The 26,625-nt window shown below is 43.7% G+C and overlaps 1 protein-coding gene across 3 annotated transcripts in view; it reads right to left on the reverse strand.

The window, feature by feature from the left end:
* The window catches only part of AUTS2 (activator of transcription and developmental regulator AUTS2), a 796,934-nt gene that overhangs the window by 411,075 nt on the left and 359,234 nt on the right, over nt 1–26,625 (reverse strand). For all 3 annotated transcript variants that reach the window (XM_054287135.1, XM_054287134.1, XM_054287133.1), the window contains exons 3-4: nt 19,663–19,764; nt 10,929–10,964 (exon numbers count right to left, since the gene is read on the reverse strand). In XM_054287135.1, coding sequence (XP_054143110.1) covers nt 10,929–10,964; nt 19,663–19,764 — 138 coding nt within the window. The remainder of the gene's footprint in view (nt 1–10,928; nt 10,965–19,662; nt 19,765–26,625) is intronic.

Raw genomic sequence — 26,625 nt, forward strand, 5'->3', positions numbered from 1 at the left:
AGGCTCCTTGCATTTCCACATGGCACAAGTGTCACGACGTGCTGTGCTGATGCCACTCCAAACATGAACTTCACTCTCTGAACCAGCCTGGCACAGGCACTCACCAGAACAGTTTTTTTTTCCCCTCTAAGCTCACCTTTCATCACCACCCCTGACAGACAAGTCCTCCTTGGCGAGGATTAACACTTTGCTAATGAAGTTATCTCCTGATCTCTTATTTTACCTGCTATCTATTCTGCCACTGAACAACAACCTGTTTTCAGCTGCTAAGGTGCAACAATTAGTCAGTGCTATCAATATTAGGAGGTTCTATTACACTAATAGCATGAATCTGTTTGCCCAGCACTCCACAAACACACAGGTGGGACTCTGATGAACACACTTTCTTGTGATTCCCCCCTCTGTTTATTAATAACCTTCCTCATTCATCCCCAGTGCCCTTCATTTGTCCAGTGCTTCCCAGAAGTTTGCAGATAAATATCTGCAGATTTGGTTTTTATTTATGGATTTGGTTTAATATCAGAAGGTTTGGTAAATATCTATGGATTTGGTTTACTACTAAATACATTGTGCCATAGAATAAATACAGGCCATGGAATGAAATGAACAGCCAAAACATTCACCATAAATTCTCATTGAAACCACTCTCCTTTCATTCACAGACAGCTGATTTTTACAGGTTTTTCCTGTAACTTATTTTACAGTGATGCTACATAACATGGCCAAATCCACTAATATAGTATACCAATCTTGTCCCAGAAACATAGGCAGGAATGCAGAGATGTGCTGGCACAGCCCCAGCAGGAGTGAGCAGGGGCAGCAATGCCCCAGCAATGCCAAGGGCAGGGCTGTGACTGCAGGAGTGTCCCAGATTGCAAGGCAATGTGTATTCTATTCTATTTGCCATCTGTTAAAGGTGGGGCAGTTATCTGCTGTTCACTGGGCAGTTTTCCTTATCTCTTCCACACCCACTCCTCCCTCTGGAGGGGACATCTGCTGATAACAGCTATTGAATGTCCCTGCATGGCTGATAAGAACTACAGCATCCCATTGGGAGATGTGAGCCCAGAGGGAGGAGCCAAGCATCCCTACCTGGATACAATCTGGAGATTCTGGAACGCCAGCACAGCTTCTCCACTGGATTTCCCAGAGGAACAGCAGCTGCCTCTTCTTCCCCTGGATCTTCAGAGGAAGAATACATCCTTCTCTACAGATCCCCCTTGCTCCAGCAGAACCACCCCTGACACTGCAGGAGGGCTGAGCCACAATTCCAATGGGACTGCTGCCAACACCCTGACCCACAGGGTGTCAGGTTGGGTTCTGACTCTGGCAGTGTTTTTTTGGCTTACTGCATTGTTTATTTTATATTTTTATTTTCTTCCATAATAAAGAACTGTTATTCCTGCTCCCATATCTTTGCCTGAGAGCCCCTAAATTTCAAATTTATAACAGTTCAGAGGGAGGGGGTTTACATTTTCCATTTCAGGGGCAGCTCCTGCCTTCCTTAGCAGACACCCGGCTTTCCAAACCAAGCCAAGGAGTCAGAGCCCTGCTCAGCTCAGACCCCAAACCACACCATGGCTGGGCTGAGGAGTGCTGTGGCATCCACACCCCTCTGTGGAGGGAGAGTTCACAGATCAGGAGAGATGAGATTTCAGGAGGTGAACAGAAGCTACTTCAGCTGAATGCACATTAACCCTCAGGTAGAGTGAAGATGAAAATATTTGCCCTGCTTTTTCTTTTTTTTTTTTTAAACAGATTTACCATTGCTAAAGGAAAGGCCATCAAAAACCTTGACTTCCTAATGGTCTGAGAGCAGCAATAACCTAATAATCATTTTCTTATGGACAAAATACTCCCAAATATTTCTAATGAACCATTACAGCATGCATTGCAACTTTACAAGCCTTCATTTAATTACTTCCACTGAAACAAACACACAAATCTTCCAGCTCGGTGCTGCCACACACACAGACTCTCTGAGCACCAAGCCCTCAGCAACCTTCTTCTGATGGACATTTTTTTTCCAGGAAATGACACAGAGACATAGGTAAAAGGTGATTTAGATAGACTGCTGTGTCACAAATTGTCAGGATCTGATTTAAAGACCTTGCCTTTGTCAAGAAAGACAGTTGGGTGTCTGCTTTAAAGAAGTACTGGGAATATTTTCATCAAAGGTTTGAATTGAAAAACAGTGGGAGGTAAATATCTGAGATGTTGCCAAGAAAGACCACTATATCCGTGCAATTACCATTAACAGGGGACAGCAGTGGTTCAATGAAGTAATTCAATCTGGTGTCCTACATTTTATCAGACAGCAATTTTGAGTTCTGACATAAAAGGCTGAGAAAGGGGATTGGACTCTTTTCTCTGAAATTCAGCCTTAATTCTTGCAATCAGGAGATGTGTTCTCTGCTTCAGGTACAAGCCTGCTACCCCTCCAAGGGACTCAAAAGAATAACCCAATATTCACCTTCAAAAGAAGAATAACCTAATATTCACCTTAACACCACTCATTGGCATAGGAACAAGTCATTCTTTGGGCAAGGCTCAGAGCTGAGTGCCTGCAGTATTACAGCAGTGTTTTCCTCCTGATTTAACTAGCTCAGATTTCCTTACTTGTGAATTTTGCAAGAAGAAACAACCTATTGTTTTTTTTAAAAAGCAAACAATATGATGCAGCCTAAATTAATAAATGCATTCTTCCAAAATTTAAGAGAGAGAGAGAGACAGACTGTATTTCTCAGAAAATGGCAAAATGAAAAGCTTCTAGAAACTGCCATCAGAATAACACCAGCACATGGCTTCTCCTCATCATCCATCCACAGTGCACACTCCTGGTTCCTTGGGGGCTTTTGAATTATCTTCCTCCACAGAAATCCTGTCAGTCAGTCCATGCCTGCACTGGTGCTTTCCAAGGTCACCAGGTTTGCAGGGCAGCTCTGATTTCTCCTCTGCAAGGCAGCCCAGGCTGGCACAGGGCTCTCACACTGGGATCAGCTTCACTCCCTCTCCACACAGGGCCCACCCAAAGAGGCACCACAAACCAAACCTTTCCCAGGGAAATCACCACATTACCACATTTCAGCCATTCATCTCCTTTCTGCCACAATGCTTTTTGCCCTTTGCCATTTTGAGCTGGTCTATAAATTCCTGTGTTACACCATGCAGAGGTCTTGCCAAGTTCTGTTAACAGCACATGGTTGAAAATGTTAATTCATATTTTACTGAGCACAACAATAATGCCATGAGATAATTTGCAACAGGAACAATCCAGTATCACTCTTTCCACTGGGCTAGAAATTCCACCAAGTTCCAAACCATCACAAACAAGAGAAAACTGGCTCTTGTGTCATACAGAACTGGTCAGCCCCCTTTACACGACACAAAGCCAGGAGTCCCTGCGGCACTCCAGTGAAGGATTGCACAGCCCTTTCCTTTCATGAAACCATACAGAACCTCCTCCAGAGACCCAACACTATCTTTCCTCCAAAATATCAAACATACAATGCAGGCAATACTGCTGAGCATTCTCTTGTGCTGATATGAAACTGAGACCCTCAGAAGATGGAGGCTCTGTATATGACAGCTTAACTGCTTGCAATCAAACTAATTTGCAGTAGGATGACCTGAAATGAGTTTAAAAGCACCATAATGCATGTTTAGCAATCAGTGAAGCAATCCTTTATTATTCAGGTTCACATCTGCAATTTGTGTCACGTGTTAAGTGAAAGAGAAAGAGAGGGAACACAAAAAAGAATAATTTTGCTTTGCAGGAGTTGATGAGCAGAACATGAGCCACAGTAACATGGGGCATTGGAGACCAAATGCCCCACTGGAGACTGACTGACAGCAATTCTTAAGTCTTATAGAAATTATGTCCAGAAGAAGAAACTATTAAATTAAACACTTGCCTGTAAATGATTGTCTTGATTTTTCTAAATTGATTTTTGTTGGAAAAAATTATTAAGCAAGTTCACCTGAAATACCACAAAAATAGGAACCAAGAATGCCTCCAGGGTTCTGAAGTGTAAATGAACCAGCCACTTCCAATACTCCCCTTTCTACTGGTTACAAAAGAGGGACACCCTTCTGATAAATAATGGAGAGTTTTCTATCACGCCTCCAAATACATAAACTCTCTTATTTCCTTCCTTTTTCCCTTCTTTTTTTATGATATCTCCATTCATCACACTTGTAATCCTTGGGGAAAAGGTGGCTCCAACAAGGTAAGTGGGCAACATGCACAGAAACAGGAGGAAAAGGGAAGCATTTGTTGAGGAAAGGCAAGAGCAGCAAATGTAGCACCATTCCAGAAATTTAAAAAATAAAATAAAAAATAAACATAAGAAAGCCATGGAAGTGCAAAAGCATGAATAATTTAATTATTTATTGATAATTAATACTTATTACTTATTATTTAATTGTTAATTAGACAAAGCACAGAACTGTTCAAGAACTGCAGCAGGAGTGGGCTTGGGCAAGGAAAGGGAAGGCCCAGGGCAGCAGATTCTGCTCCCTCCTGAGTGACAATTCCTTGGGGATGTCACCCTCTGAATCACTAAAGTATCTGGGGACTGTCCTAAAGAAATTGATATAAAGTTATTGAAGAAGTTCCATTGTTCAGACAGAGGGTGAAATTCTGTGTTTCATCAATGAGGGGACAAACAAGAAAGACCTGAAGTTCTGAAATCTGCTCTCAGTTCTGTCTGGCTGCGTAAGACACTGCTGTGGTGCCCTGCTCTCCTTCTCCTTTGTAACATTTGGACAACTCGGTTCCACACACACAGTCCAAAGAAATACATAGATAAATATCTTAAATTCAAAGCATGTTATTCAAAAAGCATGAGCATGCATTAGGGCAGGATTCTACAGTGTTTGAGGAAATACCATCCTGAAGGGCTGTAAAAATAACTCCAACCTTCACCCCCTCTGCTCAAAATTTTCTGAGGAGAGACCAATCCTGACCAAATTCCAGCCCAGGTCATTTATTCTGCTTGCCTAATCTTTCCCCAAATGCTGACATAATAATATGTGAAATACAGAGTTTTCTTCTCCAAAAACTGTTGTTTTGCTCCAAGAATTGTTATTGTGATGAGCAGGATGCTGGAAATGCAGCTGCTCTTGTTCTTCTTGCTTTTCTGGTCATGTTGTTAGCAAACTCTTTAATGAGCCTCAGCTCTCCCTAGGAACAGCACTATGGTTTATAAATGCTAAAATTAATAGACCTGGGGTAGACTTTATTACATACAATGTATTTAGCTGGCAATGATGATGTCTCCCTTACAGCAGCAGTTAGAATAAACTGCATTTTTAATGGCTCCTGGAAAACAAAAGACAACACCTAAAAGATTTGAGATGAAGAAACACCAGGTTTCCTGGTCTCAGTGCACCCCACCAAATCCACTCCACTGAGGGCTGCAAACACTAATGAGTAATTACAGCCCACAGAGAGATTTCTACTGGGGATCTTGTCCACTTTGCTCCAATCTGAATTTACTATCAGAAGATTCATAACCTCTGTTGTCAGCTTCACTTCTGCAAAGAATGGGCACATGGAGAATTTAAAGTGAAGTTAAAATGGATTTCAATATACCCTTCACAATAATAGTTGGTAAAACTGATTACAGTGAGAAAATTGGAGATCATTCATTACCCTACTAAGCAAATTAGGATTTGTTAACAATGATTTATAGTGGCAAAGAGAGGATAACAAGGATCCTCTTTCCAACTCCATTCACAGGGGACATGACAGCTCATGGTGTGGTGCCATCCCACAGCCACTGTGCAGAGCCTTTGTGGAGCTCAGGGTGTTTCACACACTTTTACATCACCAAAATACACTTAAATGTTTGGTTTCTAAAGTCAAGCTCTAAAATTATCTGAGTAGCTTAATCTACTTGCAAGCACAGTTTTTTATTTACCAACACATTGGTAAAGGTGTGGAGTAAAGGACTCCATCCCTTCTGCAGCTTTAGCAGGTTGGATTTATTGAGCCCCTTTCAAACAACACTTTTGATCTGATCTGTTCTCTCCTGAGGAACCAGAGGGTCCTGCTGCCCTTCCCTGCAGTGGAGTCTCTCCACAGCCTCTCACCCAGCATCACCAACCTGAACACCTCAGGGAGCAAAGCTCAGCTCCTCAGGAGCACTGCCAAAACACATGGACCAGGCAATGAGGGAAATCTGCTCTTTGAAGGGCTCTCTGAGAGCTCAGAATGTGCTGCTGTAACTAACTCCACATTTAATTCCACATTTCTGCTGCAGGATGATGTCTCAGATGGAAATCACTCCCAGTGCACGGAGAAAAAGCTGCCCTTATCTAGGCCAAAGCCTGGTTCTTCCATCATATCCATACCAAACACCACTGGTGCTCCCCTTATTCTCCCTGGGATGGGTTTTTAGAGCTCTGTGTAATGTAATGCAACATTGCACAAGGCAGTGTCCCAGTGGCACGCTGGAGCTGCACAAACATCTGCTGAACCCAACCCACTCAGGGCCAAATTGGATAGCACAACTGATTAGCCAGAGCCCTGGGGAATAAGCTCACAATTTATGTCTGCCTGAGTCACCAGCCCATGTGCAAAGCACAGTTTTAGCTTTTCTTTCTTCCTTTCTTAAGGTGGAGCAAGAGCACTGTTAGGAAAAGAAGGGTCACAGGAGGCTTCTGCCTTCCCAGTGTTATTTCCATCATCAGCTTATTACCAAATTCTACCCAATTCTGAAAAATTCATAAACTCTGTATTTGGAGGAAAAGAAAATAACACAAACATGCAATCAAAAAACAACCATTAAAAGAGGAACAGAAAATGCTCAGAAACAAAGACCCAAGAAGCAGACATGTACAGAAATGGAAATAAGTTGCCAAAAGCAGAGAAACTGTACAATTGCCAAAGAACCTGACAATCTTGGGAATCAGGGTTGTTGTTTGGAAGCAAAAGACTCAGTTATTTAAGTTTTGGTTTCTGCTCTGTTCTGTGTTGCAAACCAACGAACCTCTATCCCCTTTAAAAGGAATTTGGCTGGCAAGATACACAAATGAGCAAAACTCATTCTTCAAAGCTAGGTAAGAGAAAAAGCTTTACTGTTACACCAATTCTAATTGTATTCTAAAACATCTCAACCTCCTGAAATCTCAAGACAGCTGGACAACATTAGAAACTCCCGTAATTCAAACAGCTTTCCTTTTAAAGTTAAAGAGATGGTGATTTTTTTTTCCAAAATTCTCACTACTTTCCAATTATCTGATCTGACATCTTGATGAGATGTAATCTACCTTATAATCTGCCTTTGATGAGAGACAATGACAATTTGCAATGCAAAAAATATCAAAGACAACTGGGAGATCTTCCAGGAAGTATTAAGTTATGATTTCTTAGGGTGCACCAATATTAACAGCATGCCTAAATGTTTCTTCACATGCAGCAATCATAGACTGGACGGATCCCACAGGAAGCAACAAAGTCAGGTCAGCACAAAAGGTTCCCAGGAAAATTAGAATGATTTTTACCTCCTCTTTTCTGACTATTGGTTTAATATATGCAAAAAGAATGGGAAAGTGTCTCCTCTGACAAGGAGCACCAAGACAGGTGAGACACACTCCAACAAAAATGTCCTCTGAACAGAATCTACAGAAATGCCAACACCTGTGAACGGAGTAGAAGAGAGTTGTTCCCAACTGAAATCCAAACTGAAGGTGAATTTAGAGCTCATTGACAGCTCTGCACCATCCCCTCTCCTTCAGGGGCCCCTCACACTGGTCCCATTTTGCTGAAGGCAGCTCCTTACACAGTTTGTTCAGTCCAGGGCAGCTCTGTCACCCCAGCTGGGTGTGGGCTGGGCTGAATTACCTGGTGGAGATTCCCAACCCTGTCCATTGCCAAAGCAGGCTGGGAATGCCCCCAGAGCATTTTTCCTTTCCCTATTGCTTTTTCAGGAGCACTTACACAGAGACAATAAGAACAGAAGATTCAGTCTCCAGCTCTGCCATTCAAATATTGATCTGCTTACAGAATAAAATGAGGTAAAATTCCAGCCTTCACCACTACCACTGAAGCTGCACAATGAATTACTGGGCTGGAGCTATCACAGAGATACTGGAGGAATGATTTTGTGTTCCTGGGAAGTGTCAGCTTTATAAATGTTCCCCTAAACACTCAGTGATCTCTATAGAGTAACAGGACCTAAAAGTCATTTTGGCTTTGCTGTGGCATGCACAAACATTGCACACACATGGCCCAGCCCAGCCCTCAAACCTGAGAGCCTGGGGCAAGCAGGGCCCTCCAAGGGGATCCCAAGCTGGATTATCTCTGTGCTAGGCAACATGGCCTAACACATGAAGATTCCATTCATACTTGATTTAAACAGCAAACATGTGCTACTCACTGCATACCTCAGTGTTCATTCCTTTCTGAATTAAACCTGCTTCCCTCTGCAGTAGATGTCCATCAGTCCATTTGTACCTACCTGGTTCCTCTGGTGAGCTGCAGTACAGAATATTTCATAATAGGCCAGTATACAATGTCCATCAAATCATTTCCAATTATCTATTAAACTAGAAGTTATTTTTACTATTTGAAACCAATGACCCCTGTTTTGATGTTCTGGATTAACACCAAACACAAAAACTAACAGTCTTTTTCTAGTTAAAAGCTTTGGAAAAAAGAAATCAATTCAAGTGCATATTCCTTTGCACATTGATAATACAATAATTACATTGATCAGAAACATATGCTAATTGGATCACTCTGCAGCATTTTTCTCATTGTCTGGTACCACAAAACACATCTGGGTTTTATTTGCCCCATGTAAGTTAATAAGAGTATGGGCTTTTTTAAAACAACAAGCAAGATAATCCTAAAAACAATTTTCCAAAGTGAAAAGGGAGGGAAAACACCCTTCATGTTTCATCCAAGACTGTGTAAGTGTAAAAACAACTTTAAGATAGAAACTGAAGCACATTTTCTACCTACTTGGCTATTAGTAAGGAAAGAAAAAAAGGAAGTTAAAGACTCTCAATACTGTGGCTATAGAAAAGAAACAGCTCAGTTAAATATATTAATGGCACCAACAAGGGATGTCTCCCCCACCTACACAGCCTCAAATTGGAAAGATTTAAGGTGCCAATCCATCAGCCCTAGAAGATGTCAGGCTTCTTCTTGTTACTGAATCCCTTGCTCAGGAGAGCTGGAAACTTTCAAGCTTTCTGTTGGAGCATAGGGGATGCTGACACCTTCCAGATTTTCACTTTAGTGGACCAACCCACAGACAGTATGGTGCAGGGAACAGCAGATGGCTTCTCTTCTGTTACCTCTGCTGCCTAGAGAGGAAGCTGAGCACAGCTCTCAAACCATGCCTATTCAGCTCTCCCTGCGAGGAGAACAAGGCTCATTTATCCAAGGCACAGCCCCCCAGCCCATAACACACCTGTCCCATTCCAGAGCAGGTCTGCAGACCTCTGTATGACTGGAATTTTCCCAGACAAAGGAAAGAAATTTGTTCTGAACAAATGGAAGGATATTCAAGGTTTACTTTTAATTCTAAATAAATGTTGAGCCATTTTTCCCTTCATCCCCTCCCTCTTGAAAATACATGACACAAACCAGGGCAAGTGATGAAAAAAGGAAAGCAGCTTGTTTTTGTGTTTCACAACTTACCTTACACTGGTCTGGGCTTTGATATAATTAGAACAACTACCACAAAACTTTTCCACCTGGGATGCTCTTTTCATACCTCACCACCAGCAGTTCTGTTTGTGCAGAAGTCCAATGTAAATCCAGCAGGACACAGCATTTCTCCAGGTATTAAGCAATTTTTGTGCCATTTTTGTGAGACCACACGTTCACAATTTAATCCCGTAACTTTCTGACAGGATCACAGACGTCTGTGACAAAAGACTAAATTCACCATGAACTAATAGAAGAAAATGACTCTCTGGGAATGTGACAAGAGTGCAGCCAAGTTTTTCCATCATGTAATTGAATACCACAGAGTTTACTTTTCCCCAGAGTTCAGTGAGAAGATAGGAGGAGGCTTTGATTATACTGATAACTTCACAGAGCAGTGCCATGGGACAGGGTTCCCATCTTACCCACCTGGTTTTGGACATACACAATGCTCTGCTTCTCCCACAGTTATTATAAAGGCAGAAAAGATGTGCTTGGAGAATACAGCATAAATTACAAGAGAAACAGGATATGAGCAATTTAGATATAAATCTTGGAAGAAAATAAGCAGTACATTGGCTTGAATGGAAAACTTTTTCCACTCCCAATTTATCTGTGCAAATAAAAGGAATATTGCTGAATGTGGGAATGAACAGGAAGGTATTAATATAGACTGTTAAATCAATACAGGTGCATGCAAATAAATCACAAAATCAAAAAAACCTGATCAGTTTTCAAACCAGCTGGGGCCTGATCTGCTTCTCAGGACATAAAATGGAAATGTGCCATAAATATAACTTCTGTGTTTTCCAAGAGTGTCCATGAGCCATGGGCTTTTAAGCAACAGGTAGAAATCACTGTGCCATATTCTCTGGGCTGTGGTACACAGGAGATGAGGCAAAACATTGTAATGGGCTCTTTAAAATCTGTGAATCAACAAGAACAGGGGCAAGGGGGAATCAGGATCCTACCATCTCCCATTAGAGAGCTGGTGAGACCATGGCTCACTTTATTTGCTATAATTGTGTAAATTAAGTGCTGTTAGAATGTATGTAGTAATTAAAATGACACCTGATTAGTTCAAGGAAACACAGAAATGTTACTTGCAGGGTGTTTGTGAGGAATAAATGAGAAATGTGCACTCAGCCCTTGGGCAGAGGGGGTTGTGGGGTATTGCCTGTGTCCATGAATTCTGTGTGAGGCATTTTGTGTGAGGAACACTCTGCTGCCGAGGCACGGGGTGAAAGTGGAGGTAGACACTTACAAAGTAGCCTGTTCCCAAGCTGGAAGGAGCTGAGCTCTGCAATAAAACACAAAGACAAAGTGGAAAGTCAGTGATGGTTTTTAACACGTTCCAATCCATACAGCTCATTACCGGCCCTTTCCAAGCTTTTCATCACCACATCACAGCCCCAGCGTCCTGCCCCTTGTCAGCTGCTACTGAAACAAACACAATGTTGCTTAATTTCTCCCTTTACATCTCTCAACCACTCCGAGATGGTAACGTGCTATTTACTGAATTCCAAGCTTCTGCCGTGGACGTAATTGCCAATTTATTTGACAGGCAGCTGGGTAATGAATTAATGATGGCATTTCGCCCTGCACTGAGACTAAACAGACACTCATCAACCAGCCTCCCTGACATGCTGACATTCAATGCCCTGGACTCCAGCTCCTCAGCTTCGTGGCCACAAAGGGGCAGGAGGGAGGGGGAGAAAGGGAAAAAAAGTAGACTGACTTCAAAACAAAAAGCCCGGTGGGTTTGAATGACTTTTTCAGTGTATGACCTGTTTGCCAATTTATTCCCAAAAGGCCCTGGTTAGTACACACATAGTGCTTTTCTAAAATGAGACATTTTGTAAACATAATTAGTAGTCTGAAATGTAAAGAATGCGTGGGCACAGAGAAGCTGCTTTAGTCAATGTACCATTTTCTGGAGAATGCAGTCACTACAATTTCCCATTTGGATGTCCACATTGTTTGACAAACCAAGGATATAGAAACAACAATCCCAAAAAAAGCCAACAGGAAATATCTATAGTGTGAAATAGATTTCAGAACTCAAACCTATAAAAATAATTAGAACTAATATTACTACCATGGAAAATAATCAATTTGTTTAAATGCTTTTTAAAAAAATAGCATCCTGAAATTCAGTTTAAGTGGGACACGATCACAACCTCTATATTCACAGGAATTAAGGAGATAAAGGGTTTTGTTTCATTAGTTTTTCATCTAAGCAATGGGGATTACACAGCAGGTTCTCTCAGAGACATGGGGGATCCTGGTGCTAATCCAGGTCAGCCTGTTCCATCAGAGGGGGAGCAGTGCCCAGCTCCAGCCTCCAGAGCCCGTGGGCACAGCAGCAAAAGCAGAGGAGCATTCTCTGGTGAGGGTGCCTGAGAACCAGTGGGGAACTCCTGGAGCTCCATTCACACTCCTGGAGCTCCATTCCCTTTCCTGTAGCTCCATTCCCTTTCCTGGAGCTCCATTCCCTCTCCTGGAGCTCCATTCCCACTCCTGGAGCTCCATTCCCTCTCCTGGAGCTCCATTCCCACTCCTGTAGCTCCATTCCCTCTCCTGTTCCTCAGCACAGCCTCCCTTCCCATGGTGACAGAGCCTGGGGACAGCCAGGCCTGCAGAGGGACCTGGGCACACCACTGGGAATACGCAGAATTTTTGTCCCTTCCTTGCTGTTCCAGGACAGGGAGCCAAAGTGCAGATCTGCAGTGGCTATCAGGGAAGGGAACTGCACACAAAGACATTCCAAAGTCCCCCTGTCCCCACTCCTGCTGCTCCCCTGTGCCACCACACCCACAGGACACCCCCTGGTGCCAGGGGTGATGGCCCTGAGAGCTCCCCTGCTGTCCCTGGGCACTGGCACTGCCCTGCCCACTGCCCAGCCCAGCTGCTGCTCCCAGCTGGGCACAGCCCCTGGCACAGCCACTCCATGGCACAGGCCCTGCTTTGGGGATGTCAAAAAGATTTTGGCTTTTTATACATTTTTTATATATTCAGAACTCTGTAGACTACTATTATACAGTTACATAGCTTAACTACCTCTAGTCCTTTTCTTAACCTTTCTTTTAGATTTTAGAACAGTAAGTTCACCTTCCTGGACTCTGTTATTCAGTCTTTTTTGCCTCTATAGGGAACCAAGGATGTTTTATTTTTTCCACATATTGTAAACATAATAAATGTGGGGCTAGAAGCTGGGGGAGCAATGGGGGCTTCAGTGGAGGGCAGAACCAAGATGGGGAGATTACTTAATTAACTGTTCCTCTAATTGGATACTTTCTTGAAGTATGCTAATTTGTTAAACTTATAAAATTGTCCAAGTCCTGTATCACATGTGCATTTTGCCATACTTGCACCTGGAGGACCTTCATTAAAGGTAACAGCTTTTCATCATCTTACTATTGTTTGGCTTGTGACTTTTGGCATCACTGGGAGCCCCTGTGGCCCTGCAGCCCTGGCACAGAGCACACCCTGCTCAGCACCCCACAGGGCACACACTGCCTTCCCCTTCACTCCCCCTGCTCCCTGCTCCATGCCACTGAGATTCCTTTCATTTCAGCTGGAGATTTACCCACAAATACCACACGTGCAGTCGTTAGAACCACTTTTGTTTCAGCTCTGTGCAGACACCAAGCGAGTCCCACTCTTTCACTCACAGTTTTTTTTAAACTTACTTTACTGGCTGAAAGCTCCAAAGTTTGCATTCTGCATCTGTGTGTAATTTTTGTCTGCTTTTTATTCCAAGTTTTGGAAGGATAGAGTATCAAAACAAAACAATAAAGAGGAAGAAAAAAAGAATAAGCAAACAAAATATTTCCCACTGAATATTTTCATTCCTTCAAAAGCAATGCTGCAATGGCTATGGGAGGACAGTCGAAACATAGCAGTCAAATGACTTCCACTGAACAACTGTGCAATTTCAGGGAACTGGAGTTTGCTGGATGGAAATATAGCCCTTCACACATTGCATGCTGCATATGGAGAGTACAGTTTGCAAACTCTGTTTAATTGAAGTATGAAAGGCTGTGCTGCACATGCATGAATGACTGTCAGCTGTGTAGAGCCGTGTGCTGGCAGAGCACAGGGGCTGAAGCGAGGGCTATGCAAGGAGACAACTTCTCACCTTTTGGGAACTCCCAAGGGCGAAGGGCTCCCACTACCCCGTGCCCAGCCTCAGGACCAACTGTGCAAACATCTTTACAAGCCCGTGCTGAGTCGTGATCCTGCACTGGCTGGTTCTATAGCTCTTATTTAAAGTGTGCCTATAATAGAGGTAATGGTTTCACTTTCCGAAACCCTTTGCAAAAATAGGACATTAGAAATACTGTTTGATATTCACACAACCACCAGCAGAAGCCTGCATCAGGTGCCCATCAGCAAAATACACTTGCTTAAAATTGACAGGGTTCTGGGCTTTTTTCCCCACCTCTTTTTTTTTTTTTTTTTTTTTTTTTTTTGGGTGGTTTGTTTTTTTTGGTTTTTTTTTTTTTTTTGTGTTTTTTTTTTTTTTTTTTTTGTTTGTTTGTTTGTTTCCATCCTTTCTTAAAGAAAAGAACTTTGGCCCAGAAGCAAAAATGTAGCAACCCTCGTGTAAGCATTAGTTTATTGTGTACCAGAGAAAATTACATCCTTGAGGTCTTGGAAGGCACAGTTATACCCATTTTGCATATATATTGTGCATTACTTGGGGAGCTGGGTGGGGAGAAAGACTGTGTTGTACATATTTGTTCTGGCTATTGTTTATGCAGGTCTGACTGAATGAAGGAACAGTGGGTATCATTTCAATTTCTGATGTCAACATCAAATTACTTATTTAATTTCATGCCTGGCGAAGCATTGTATAGCTACACGCAGAATCATTTCACTTCATTTGTTATGCTGTGTTTTCTTGGCGATTGGCTTGCCTTCCAACTGACAGCTTTAATTACGACATGAATTTGATTGCACTGCCGAGGAATTAACATAATGCAACAAAGCATTTAAGCACCCAACCTTAGACACACAAACACACACATGCCCACCCTCGCAGCCACACGCACACAAAGCACAGGCACTGCTGCTGAGCAGCTCCTGGCACACACACACAGGCACTGCCCTGCTCCTGGGCCTCACACACTGCCAAAATCACTGGGGATCTGCACAGGGAGCAGCACTGAGGGCTTCACACTGAACCAAGGATGTTTTATTTCTTCCATATATTTTAGACATAATAAATGTGGGGCTAAAAGGTGGGGGAGCAATGGGCGCAGAACCAAAGGGGAGGAGATTACTTAATTAACTGTTTCTCTAATTTGATACTTTCTCTGAAGTATGCTAATTTGTTAAACTCATAAAATTGTCCAAGTCCTGTATCACATGTGCATTTTGCCATACTTGCACCTGCAGGACCTTCATTAAAGGTAACAGCTTTTCATCCTCTTACTATTGTTTGGCTTGTGACTTCTGGCATCACTGGGAGCCCCTGTATGTACAGAACCCAAAGGCTGTCCCTCCATTTGTCTTTGGCTGTGTACAGGGGAGAGGGATGAGGGACAAAAGAATTGAAAATATCCTGGATTTGGGGCTGAAAGCATGATCTGCCCACAGGATTACACTGCTGGAGTCTCTTCCAAAGAGCCACAGACCTGGTGGGAAGGGAGCTCAGGATTTCAGGGCTTGGTCCTCATTGTCACCTCCTTGCTGTGGCTCCTCTCGAGCACAAAGTGCCCAGCACAGGAGGAGCACACAGACACAGGGACTGGGAGCAGGGGAGCATTCATGAAGGGTGCAGCAGCTTTGTTGAGCTTTATTGAGAGCCCAAGAGCAGACTTTTAATGCAGGGACAAATGGGAAGATTCCTGTCCCATGCCCTGTTCAGGAACTGGAAAAACTTTCCAGACAGAAATGTGCCAACTGCAGCAAGAGGTGATGAGGTGCTGAATCCCATCCAGTGACCATGTGGGAGAGGCTTTTACTGTTCATCCCTTCACTGAAAGCCTGCAACCATCACCAGAGGCAGCAGCCAGGGCTGAGATCAGGTAGACCAGGAATTTAGGAATGTGCTCCCAAGAAATCAGGTGGTTTGATTTTTGATTTGCAAAGAGGTGGCTGAACCCCTGAATGCTCGGTGCATTTACCATCCAGGTTACATGTAACTCTTATGTTTTCCTCAGGTAAATCTCCTGGCAGCTTTGTAAAACATGACAAGAATGTATTCCAAAGAGGGAGGACTCAATTAAAAATAAATACATACAGGGAGATAAAAAAAAGAAGTTGACTGAGCTCCAAGCTGAGCAAAAGAGAAAGCGCTGCCATCTTGTCTCCAAGCAAGATCTCAATAAAATGAATTCTACTACTGGCAAGATTTTGATGAGATTAAACTGACTACAGCACCCTATATATAAAGGAGGAGCAGCTCTCCAATTTCTCTTTTAGGCCCCTGGAGCTACCTCTGTCCATAAAGGAAAAAAACAAGTTGTCATTCCTAAAAAAAAAAACACACAAAAAACCTATACCAGAGAGAAAGGCAGAGAGCCATGGGTTTATGAAATTCAGAGGGGGAGCTGGATCAGGGCACTGCTTGCACTGGAGCATTTGAGCAATCATTATCCCTAATCTAGCAGGGGTCAGATTCTCTGCTAATTATGTTCTCTCACAGAGGGGTGGGTGTGTGCACACGTGTGCAGGCGAGGACAAAGAGAGGAGTTGACAGAAATCAGTCTCACTGCATTGCATCTGACAAGAACAGAGGATATTCCCCTTCCTACTGTCTGATGCTATTTCAAGCCTCATTATGAGAAAAATCTCCTGTTTAACATGGTCTTCTCATTGAATTATCTTCTTTTCATTTTTGCCCACCTCTCACAAACGCTGCAAATTACCTGCTTGGATCTCATTAGCCTGGCAAGGAGTCCCTCCTTGTAAACACACTTTGCATCACTCTGCATTATCCAAGGGCTGCAGGAGCATTTACAATAGGCAAAGTTGAAAGATCCCCGACAGGAGAGGGAATGAAGCCACTGACATGTCAGTTTGCAACTGGATGTTCATTATCCCCTCTCCCTCGTTCTGCACCTGTCACTGAGCTCTCAGCAGGCCCTGCAGGAAGGCCTGTGAAGCTCTCACATTCCTACCTCACCAGCCTGCTCAAAATTGGGATGGGAAAATGGATCATCCACCTGGAGAACGTGCACTTCAGTCATTAGCCACATTTCCATACAGGAGCCATGCCTTACAGTGCTGCCAGGTGACAATAGTGGAGATTCATTACATTTCATGGCCAAAATTTGCTTTCTGACCTCAAGATTAATCTGCCTGCAATGTTTTATATTTTTTGTTCTATCTTCTGTTGGGTACACTTTTTGTATATTTTTTTTTCCTGAGAAAATAGCTGTAAAAACAGAAGCAAAGCTTCAGAGAAAACTTGCTCTGTTGTCTGTAGCTTTTTCTGGACAGTAAATAGTGGGCATCATTAGACATCTGACTTCTTCAAAAAGTATTATTGAAAATAAACATTGGGAAGGTCCTTTCATTTCAGCACATGAGGTGTCTGACTTTGAGAGAGGGGAATGGAAGGGACAGCCCTGAAAGAAATTTGGGGCAATGGGATGCACAGCTCTGAACCAAGTTTGGGAGAAGGGAATGGGATGGACAGGTCTGAACTGAGTTTGTGAAAGGGGAGAATGGGATGGACAGGTCTGAACTGACTTTGGGAGAGGAACAATGGGAATTACTGCTCTGAACTGAGTTTGTGAAAGGGGGGAATGGGATGGACAGCTCCGAACTGACTTTGGGGCAATGGGATGGACAGGTCTGAACTGATTTTGGGAGAGGGGAATGGGATGGACAGCTCTGAACTGATTTTGGGACAACGGAATGGACAGTTCTGAACTGACTTTGGGAGGGCAATAGGATGGACAGCTCTGAACTGATTTTGGGAGGGGAACAATGGGATGGACAGCTCTGAACTGACTTTGGGGCAATGGGAATTACTGCTCTGAACTGAAGGAGCCTGGGGAGGGCCAGCACAGAGCAGCCCCAGTGAGAGCTGTCTCATGAGTGTTTTACAAATCTCAGCTGAACTGGTGATGCCAGACCACAGAGACATGCTTGTATTGCAATGAATTATCAAAGCAAAGGAAGTTTCCTTATTAAGCAAAACATAAATTATGTATAACACTTTAAAATATACATCTCCACATATATTTACATAACGTTTCTTTTGAGCAACCTGTGAATCCCTCTGTCCTCTCCTGGGTGCACTAGGGAAGTTGTATTTGCTCTCTACTTCCTTTTAATTTGCCACAGCACCGAGACAAAGGAAAAGTATTGTAAAAACATCAGAGAAAAACTGGATTTGATGGGTGGAAGGGGACCCAGGACTCTGCTCTCACTGCCAGGTCTGGCAGTGCAATTCTGTGAGCTGCTGAGAAGCCCAATAAACCTCAGAGCTCTCCACTCACGACATGGCAAGGGAATGACAAAGCTAAATTAAAACCGTGTTTGTAAGGAGCTGTGACATTTTTCGCTGAAGGTGCTGTGTAATTGTGAAGTTGGTTGCAGTGGCTCCCCAGCTGCCACAGGGCTCAGATAAGCCCGGGTGATGATGGTGACAGGCTGACATCCAGCTGCCTTCCACTGCTACCTGTACAGAGCATTTCCTTACTGCCTCCTCTGGCTTCACTCTCCTCTTCCAAAGAGATCTCACAGCCCTGAGACTGACCTCAGCTGACAGCTATGAAGGGCAAGCTCTGAAGTGTTTAGCGGAATGTAACCCATAAAGGCTGGCTCTGGGGAAGAAATGGACCTCTAAATGTGACAAAGGGATGTGGAGAGAGAGTGCTACACATTTCACACTTTCACAGAAAGAAAAAAAAAATCAGGCATCTGTTCCAGTGATATGCACAAATCAGCAAAAATTGCTAGCTGTGTGCCTTCAGGCTTAAATTTGCACAACGAAATGTATCCTTTACAAAGGTATTTCTTTTAATGCCTGCTCAGTTCAGTTTTATTGGATTGGCCTATAGAGGACACCATCTGGTATCTGTCATCCAAACCTACACAGACATGCTATCGATAAAATCCCCATTTCCAAAATGTGGGTTAGTTAAAAGTAGGGCCAGATTGCTGGCTGGTACAAATTGGGTTGACTGATGTAGCTATCCATGCTTTTACCAGCAAAGGATCTGACCTACAAAATCTCCAATTTAGATACTCTGTTGGGACAGGGCTTTCTTTATATTCTGTGCTGTAAAGCATGTGGCACAGAGGACACAGAGCCATGAATAAAACACTCAAGGATTGTGATGGTACACATAATAAATAGTAATCTAATTGGAGCAACAGAAAGATTTCTGTAGTCAGTGCTCTGTCAGAACAACTCATGTGTGTCACTGGTGAATGAGCAGCATTCCCCCATGGAGAAAAACACTTTCCACAGGGCTGCCATCTCAGGCCCTTCCAAGCACTTTAGGTAGAGCCACAAAGGCAGAGCTTATGCTATTGTTGGCCATGTTATAGCAATTCATTATACATAACTGAGTCTCTCTAGACACTCAAATACTTCTCATAAAGACAGTATGTAGCCCAAAGAAATACATTCTTTTCCTCCACCACTTGGGGTAAAAATGTTACTCACTTCTCAGCTATGCAGAACATCTTAACTTCATTAAATGGCCTTCAACTGCTTCCAAAGAGCTGAGTGTTTGCACGCAGACAGACATTGTACCAATCTTTAAGAAGTTTACTGAAGCAGGGCAGGAGACCTAAGTTACCTCTTCCTCTCCTGTGATTTGCCAAAACCCCACACCCTGTAGGAGCTGTAAAGTCGGTGTGCACCTTTATTCAGTGCTGGGATCACGCGGGATCTCTTCCTACTGTGAGTTAATTTTCTCTTCCTACTCTAGGTTAATGTTCTGACCCCCATGTCTCATCTGAAGCCCCAAAGGGAAGGAGATTTAGCCACGAGCCATCCCAGGAGCCCAATCCCCAGCTGCACTTACATCGCTGAGCCTCTCCCGGGAGCTGCTGCGCTGGAAGCCCTTGGACTCGCCGCTGGCGCTCTCGCTGTCGCTGTCCCGGCAGCTGTGCTGGCCTGGCTTGAGCTGCACGAGGAGACACAAAGACAGCAGGGGTTGAGCCTGGTTCAGGTGAGAGCCCTTGTCCCACTGTCCCTTATGCCCTCCCAGCAGCAGTGTGGCTCTGTGGCAGTGCTCCGTGTCCCTGTGCCAGGCACAGCCCAGGGACACCACGGATCTGGGGAGCTGCAGCTGCTGCAGGCAGGAGCTCACTCGTGTCCCAACAACACTCATGGCCCAAGGAAATCACAGTTTGAAACCTTCCTCTGAGACCTTCACCTTTCAGGCTTCTCAAGGTATTTCTGCTGTAGATGAATGTTTTGGTTTCCATCACAATGCAGCACTCACAGCATCAGTCCCTCCCTCCTTACAGCATAGGAGCATTGAGGACCTGAGATCAATGGGAGTCTCCCCAGGGGAAGAGGAGGTCACCACTCCAGAGAAGCCTTTCTTTTGCTGGACTAGCCCTGAACCACACTGCCTGGCACTCTAAACAGTGTTCAACCAACAAACCTCAATGTTCATAAAACAACAGGATCTACTTAATAGGTATCAAACTGCTTTTGTTTTTCAAACCAGCTTTAATGAACTTTACTGGCATAGTAATAAAAAAAACTACAAAAAAACCCCTAAACTACATTTTCATTACAATTGAGAACACATCTGCTTTCTCTTACACTTTGGACTGTTGAGGTCACCACATTACACAGCAGTGTACTGAGAGGAACACTCACAGACACCCATTACACATGTCCACGAGCACATGCACACCTAGAGAGCAAGAGAAAGAGATGATCCACATCCCCTGCAATGCTGAAAATGCATATCTTTGTTTTAAAGTATCCCTCCCTATATTTTGCTTGAATGCATTAAAATTTTCATTTAGGCTTGCTGATGCTTTGAACTAACTCTGGTGGTTAATGCTGGCAAGAAATCTCTTTCAGAAATTTAGACTTAAGATCACACACATAAATACTGGAAGCAGAGGTAAATGCAGAGAAAATACTTGGTGAGGTACCTAATGAAATACTTTATGAGAGACCTACTAAACTTAACAATATTCATATAAGAAACACCAAACAACTCCTGCTAACTTATTCTGATTGTTAATATGATGATGGTAAGTTCCATTCACACTCTACTGGAGCAGGTATTCATTCATCTCCATGCCATGACTGGAGACCAAAGGTTCCTCTTCCAACACTCTCTATCACCCTTTTCCCCTTCTTTCTTCTCTCTCTCATTTATTTCCAGTTCTCCCAGAAACAGGCACACACAAAAATTCACACAAATGCACTTTTACAGGTGCACACAAATAAAACCCACACTTTGGCTGATGTTTTCCTACCTGTACACTCTGTTCACCCACAGCCACAGCTGCTCCCTCCCAGGCTCACTGAAGGAGCACAAAAAGCATCCTCACCCTCAGGTTATCACTTTCTCCCTACCACTGCCAGAGCAAACTGCATCTGCAAGTTTGGTATTTGTGTGCCACTTCTCCTTAATCCCTTACTCCCCTCACCACTTAAGGGAAGCTTTGGGTGCTCTCTGTCAGTCAAATCAAAATAAGGACACAAAGTCCATGAAACTAAAAGTTCCAATGCACAACTGAGTTGCAATGCATGAGCACAACTGCAAAAAATGGCACAGGCAAACTCTCAGCCCAAAGAAAATGTAGCAGAAGGACCAGAGCTATTTGTCAGACACCTACAGTTCAATAAATAAACTAAATATTCCACAACTCAGCCAGAACATTCCCAGTAAAATGATTTTTATTTCCAATGGAACAGTTTATCAGTCAGATCTAAGAGATCTTGGGAGCAGCTCTTGGAGGCAGAGGGGAGGATAACGAATTCAAGAAATCTTACACTTCATCTATAACTCCCTGATCTGATCTAGGACCTCCATGTCCTGTAATTTTATGGTCCCAAGTTTAACATTTACCCACCCAAAGGAAAATGGATCAAGTTTCCTTGGCTTGGTCTTTTGTCAACATCCACCCAATGATGGAAAAGCTCTTATTGCAAGTGGGGTGTTAAGAATTTTTTTTTCCAGCCTTAGATTTTATTTCTAGAACCTAAATTTAGTTTGTACACAATCTTCACACATTAGTTATTTGCTAACTAATAATAACAGCCCAGTTTTATAATTCTTCTACATCACGAATTCCAGCTATTTACAGAGAAAAGAAGAAAAACCCAGCAGGTGTCAATTTTCTAGACACAATTTATAAGGAGTAAGAGAACATGATGAAGACATCTGAGCCTGAAACTCTGTAGAAAAAAAAGTGAGGGACTGCAGGGACTAGACAGCAAACTCAGAAATAAGTCCAAGTTAAGATTTATAAGCTTTCCATATTTTCCTTTCTTTTTTTCCAAGCTGAGCTTCTCCATGTGCCAAACTGTTGAGGGTTTGCATTTTATTCCAGAACCCATCAATCTGTGTTAAATTAAAAAAGTAAAGCATGGAAATGTGCCCGTTGTCTTCTCTTAAGAACCTAAAGTTACACTCAAACTCACATTAGAACACTTAATGTGGACAGGCCATGGGTCATTTCATCTCAATCTATTTGCACAGATTCAGCTGCTAAAAACAATGCTGAAACAGCACAGGGCTGCTCAAGAGGCCCACAGATAACAGAGGGGATCTTTAGTTACACTCTGTGCATCTCATTCATCACCTGGGGCACACAGGAACCCCAAAATCAGTTTCCCCATGGAAATGCAACTTTCCTTGGAAAAAAATTGAAGTGCAATGTTGAGAGCTCTTGTTGCTCTGTTGTTTCTAGCAGGGTACCCTGTGGTGGTGCTCACAGGGGTCCGAGGATGAGGGAAGAGATGAGGATCTGACTCCATGTTTCAGAAGGCTGATTTATTATTTTATTATACATATTACATTAAAACTATACTAAAAGAATAGAAGGAAAGGTTTCATCAGAAGGAAATAGAATAGAAAAAGAATGATAACAAAGGTTTGTGACTGACCAAGACAGTCCGAGCCAGCTGACTGTGATTGGCCATTAATTAGAAACAACCACATGAGACCAATCACAGATGCACCTGTTGCATTCCACAGCAGCAGATAATCAATGTTTGCATTTTGTTCCTGAGGCCTCTCAGCTTCTCAGGAGGAAAAATCCTAAGAAAAGGATTTTTCATAAAATATCATGGCTACAGTACCCCATGCAAACAGCAGCAGCACAAAAATCCCATTATTCCTGTCTGTGCAGGGCTGGGACTGCACTGGGTGATCCTTAGGGGTCCCTTCCCACTCAGATTATGCTGTGGTTCTACAAAGGTCTCACTGAGGAACTTCCCACATTAACACAGCATTAATTCTTCTAATTTGCACCAGGCAAGGAGTGCAAAAGGGTTTACAAAAAGTGACTTTGATTCTGTGCTTTCAGAGTGGGAATGAATTTGTCCATGAAGGGAATCCATCTGAAGGGTCTCACAAAGAGGAAATACAGACTTTTTCTAGACTGAAAGCCCAAAACCCTAAAAACTCAGAGTGTCTGACTCACAAGGAGTATGTGCAGTCTCAGGGACTCCCCTAGACAGAGATGGGTACATGCAAAAAAAGCACCTCAGGAACACTTGCCCAGGCTGAACCACACAGGACTCAATCCTGGGGCACACCCACTGCTCCAAAACTTTTCTAGATTTTGGTCATTCTTAGCATTGCATTTTTTGAAGTCTTTCATTGTACTGCAGAACCTGTTAGTTTGTAATGCCTTTGAATCTGCTGGAGGACACCAGAAGTCAAGCAGAACTGCACAAAGTCATAACTACATTTCTATTAAAGGAAAGGGCCAAAAAGCAGATTTGGAAGGGTGGTTGCTGGCTGAGGGCTCAGCAGAAGGTTTTATTTCTGATTCTTTACCACACCTGCCCCAAACGGAGAGGAATAGGTGTTTCCTGCTCCCCAAAACTGGATTGTTGAGAAGATTATTCCCTCAGGGCAGTTTCTCCAGGGGGTGATGGTGGATTCCATTTCACCATAGCCAGGGATGGAGTAAAGAAGCTGAGTTGGGGGGCACAGGGTGGCATTGCAATTTTTGTCATTGTTTTGACTACTCAAACCTATTTTTATTGAAAATGAATTGAATTTTTTCCCCCAAGTGGAGACTGTTTTGCCCATGACAATAATGGGTGATTTCCTTGCCTTTACCTCACAAACTTCTTCCCTCCCCGCCCAGCTGAGCAGGGGTGTGAGAGGGGCTGGGGGAGTTTGGCCTCAGCCATGATGTGGGTTTTGAGTCACAAAACTTCAGTCACAGCTCTGCTGCCCTGCAGAGTGATGAGGAATGGAGGCAAAGCTGGGCACTGGCATAAGGGACACTGAGAGCACAGAGAGGAGAGGAACAAGATATGGAACACCAGGAGGAACCATTTGATGAAGAAACAGAGACTTGCTCAGGCCTGAAGGTCCCACAGAAACCATCCAAAAATTATGAATAAACCAAAATAGATGCAGAAATATCAACATGAAACTGCTGTCACAGCAAGTGCTAACAGGAACTCTTCTGTCAGCCCACGGAGAGATTTTCAGGTGACTTGGAATCTAACAGAACTATTTTTGCAGCAGGGAAACACTCAGCCCTACTTTGTGACAGTGAAAGTGCAAACTGAATATTCATCTGTGTCCAGGGAAAGCAGCTCTGCTGGGCTCCATTCAGTGCTAGAGGGTAGAGCAGAGCTAAACTCTCAGGTTTAGGAGCAGGACAGAGCTGGAGCTGCTGTGCCAGCCAGACACTTCTGTGACATGACAGGAGGGGACAAAGCCATAAAAACTCTCCTAAGGGCAATCCATGGCAGCAGGGCTCTCCGTGGCCTTTTCTCCCAGCCAGGAAAAGAAGGAAGGAGAGAGTTGATCACATTAAGAGTGTAAGAGAGGATGGAAGGGCAGCTGAGCCCCAGACTCCAGGGAGCATCAACCTCTGGGGATCACAGTTGGCTGTGCTGGATCCCAAACCCACTTTAGATAATTCCATTGTAGCCCATAAACAAGAAGCAAAATAAATAAACCAGCTGAGAATTTGGCAAAAGCCTTTTTCACAGAGCTTATATATCATGTCAAAAACACCCTAATGTGGCTCTCCTGAGCTTTTTTATTTTCAAATACATTTTAATTTAAAAACCCCACACCATTTGGCAGCAGTAAATCTATAGTATAGTGTTGAGGTGCCTGAGATTCTATGCCATATGGAATTAAAGGATTATTTCACTACATTATACTTTAAAGTTATGAATACTCACACCTCTCCCTGTTAGAGCACAGCCAGAGCCCTGAAGGGAGGGGACACCTGCTCCCTGAGAGATGGCAGAGCCCTGCTGTGGGGAGGAGAATTCCACTTCCACTTCTGCCTGTCATCCTTTATTTAAACAGCTTTGGCAAGGGTGAGGCAGCCCCTGCTCCCACCTGGGTGAGTGAATTCCCCAGCTCAGCTCAGCTACTCCTGCATGTGCCATTAGGAATGCTTCCCAAAATCCTGGCCAGGCACAGCCCAGCCCCAGTCATGACCCATAGCAGGAGTTTGTCCTGAGCAGGGCACAGCACACACACATTTCCACTGCCTCCATTTGCTCTCTGGCCTTTTCCCAGCATGGAACAGGACACAAGAATGGGAATTTTGGTCACTTCTGACAGGCACAGCCTTTTCCCCAGCGAGGCACACACGGATCCAGGCAGAAGCACAGACACACCAGGGGCTGCTGATGAGTGCAAGCTGTCACAGACATCTTTTATGGAAAATCCTTTCCTTAGGATTTTTCCTCCTGAGAAGCTGGGAGGCCTCTGGAACAAAATGTAAACATTGGTTATCTGCTGCTGTGGAATGCAACAGGTGCATCTGTGATTGGTCTCATGTGGTTGTTTCTAATTAATGGCCAATCACAGTGAGCTGGCTCAGGCTCTCTGTCCAACACACAAGCCTTTGTTATCATTCTTTGCTATTCTATTCTTAGCCAGCCTTCTGATGAAATCCTTTCTTCTATTCTTTTAGTATAGTTTTAATGTAATATATATCATAAAATAATAAATCAGCCTTCTGAAACATGGAGTCAGATCCTCATCTCTTCCCCAATCCAAGAACCCCTGTGAACACGGTCACACAAGCTGCTCCTAAGGCCAGGGAGCACAGCCTGGAGATGAAGCCTGGCTGAGGGCAGTGAGATCTCAGTTATCCCAGCACAGCCCAGGCCTGCTGGGCCATCCTGCAGGGCTCTGGCATCCAGAGAGGCCAGGCTGCACAGACAGCCCAGCCCAGCCCAGCCCTGCCCTGCCCAGCACACACAGCCCTGGGTGCTGTCCTAGGGTGACGTTACAATGCTTGTATCCCCATTCCATGTGTTCTGTTCATGCTGGATATCATGTTCTGTGCCTTCAAGACTGGCTCTGAAGAGCGAATGTTTTGTTTTGTTTTGTTATCAGCTGCTCCCCCGCTGTCAGAACCCAGGAAATTCCTCTGGCTGCCCTGGAGGACTCCAGACCCTGTCAGGGGGCTCAGAGACCTTGGCACAGAGCCCAAGACCCCTGTGCCTTTGATCTTGACCCATGGAAAAAATTACCAACCTTTATATGAAGAATTACAAGTCAAGAAAGTTTAAGTAGAATGATAGTGAATTTATCACAGGGTGAAAATGTAGAATTTTGGGGTTTTAGAATGGGGGTTCAGGAGGCAAGAGGGAGGAATCTCGGTGTGTTCTGTCTTTCTCCTTCTTCTTATCCTCCATCTTCTGCTGTGATGGTGACACTTTTAGATTGGTTTAGAGTAGAAGCTTACTGTCTGACATAGGTGATAAGTATTGGAAAGTAATTGTAAATATTGTACACGTAGTTTTTAGTATAAAAAGATAACATCAGCTCTGAGGGTGGACAGTGTGCCAC

The sequence above is a fragment of the Melozone crissalis genome, unplaced genomic scaffold (genome assembly GCF_028551555.1).
Source record: "Melozone crissalis strain CALT ecotype California unplaced genomic scaffold, PUWL_Pcris_2 ptg000057l_1, whole genome shotgun sequence".
In the NCBI taxonomy this organism is placed as follows: Eukaryota; Metazoa; Chordata; class Aves; order Passeriformes; family Passerellidae; genus Melozone; species Melozone crissalis.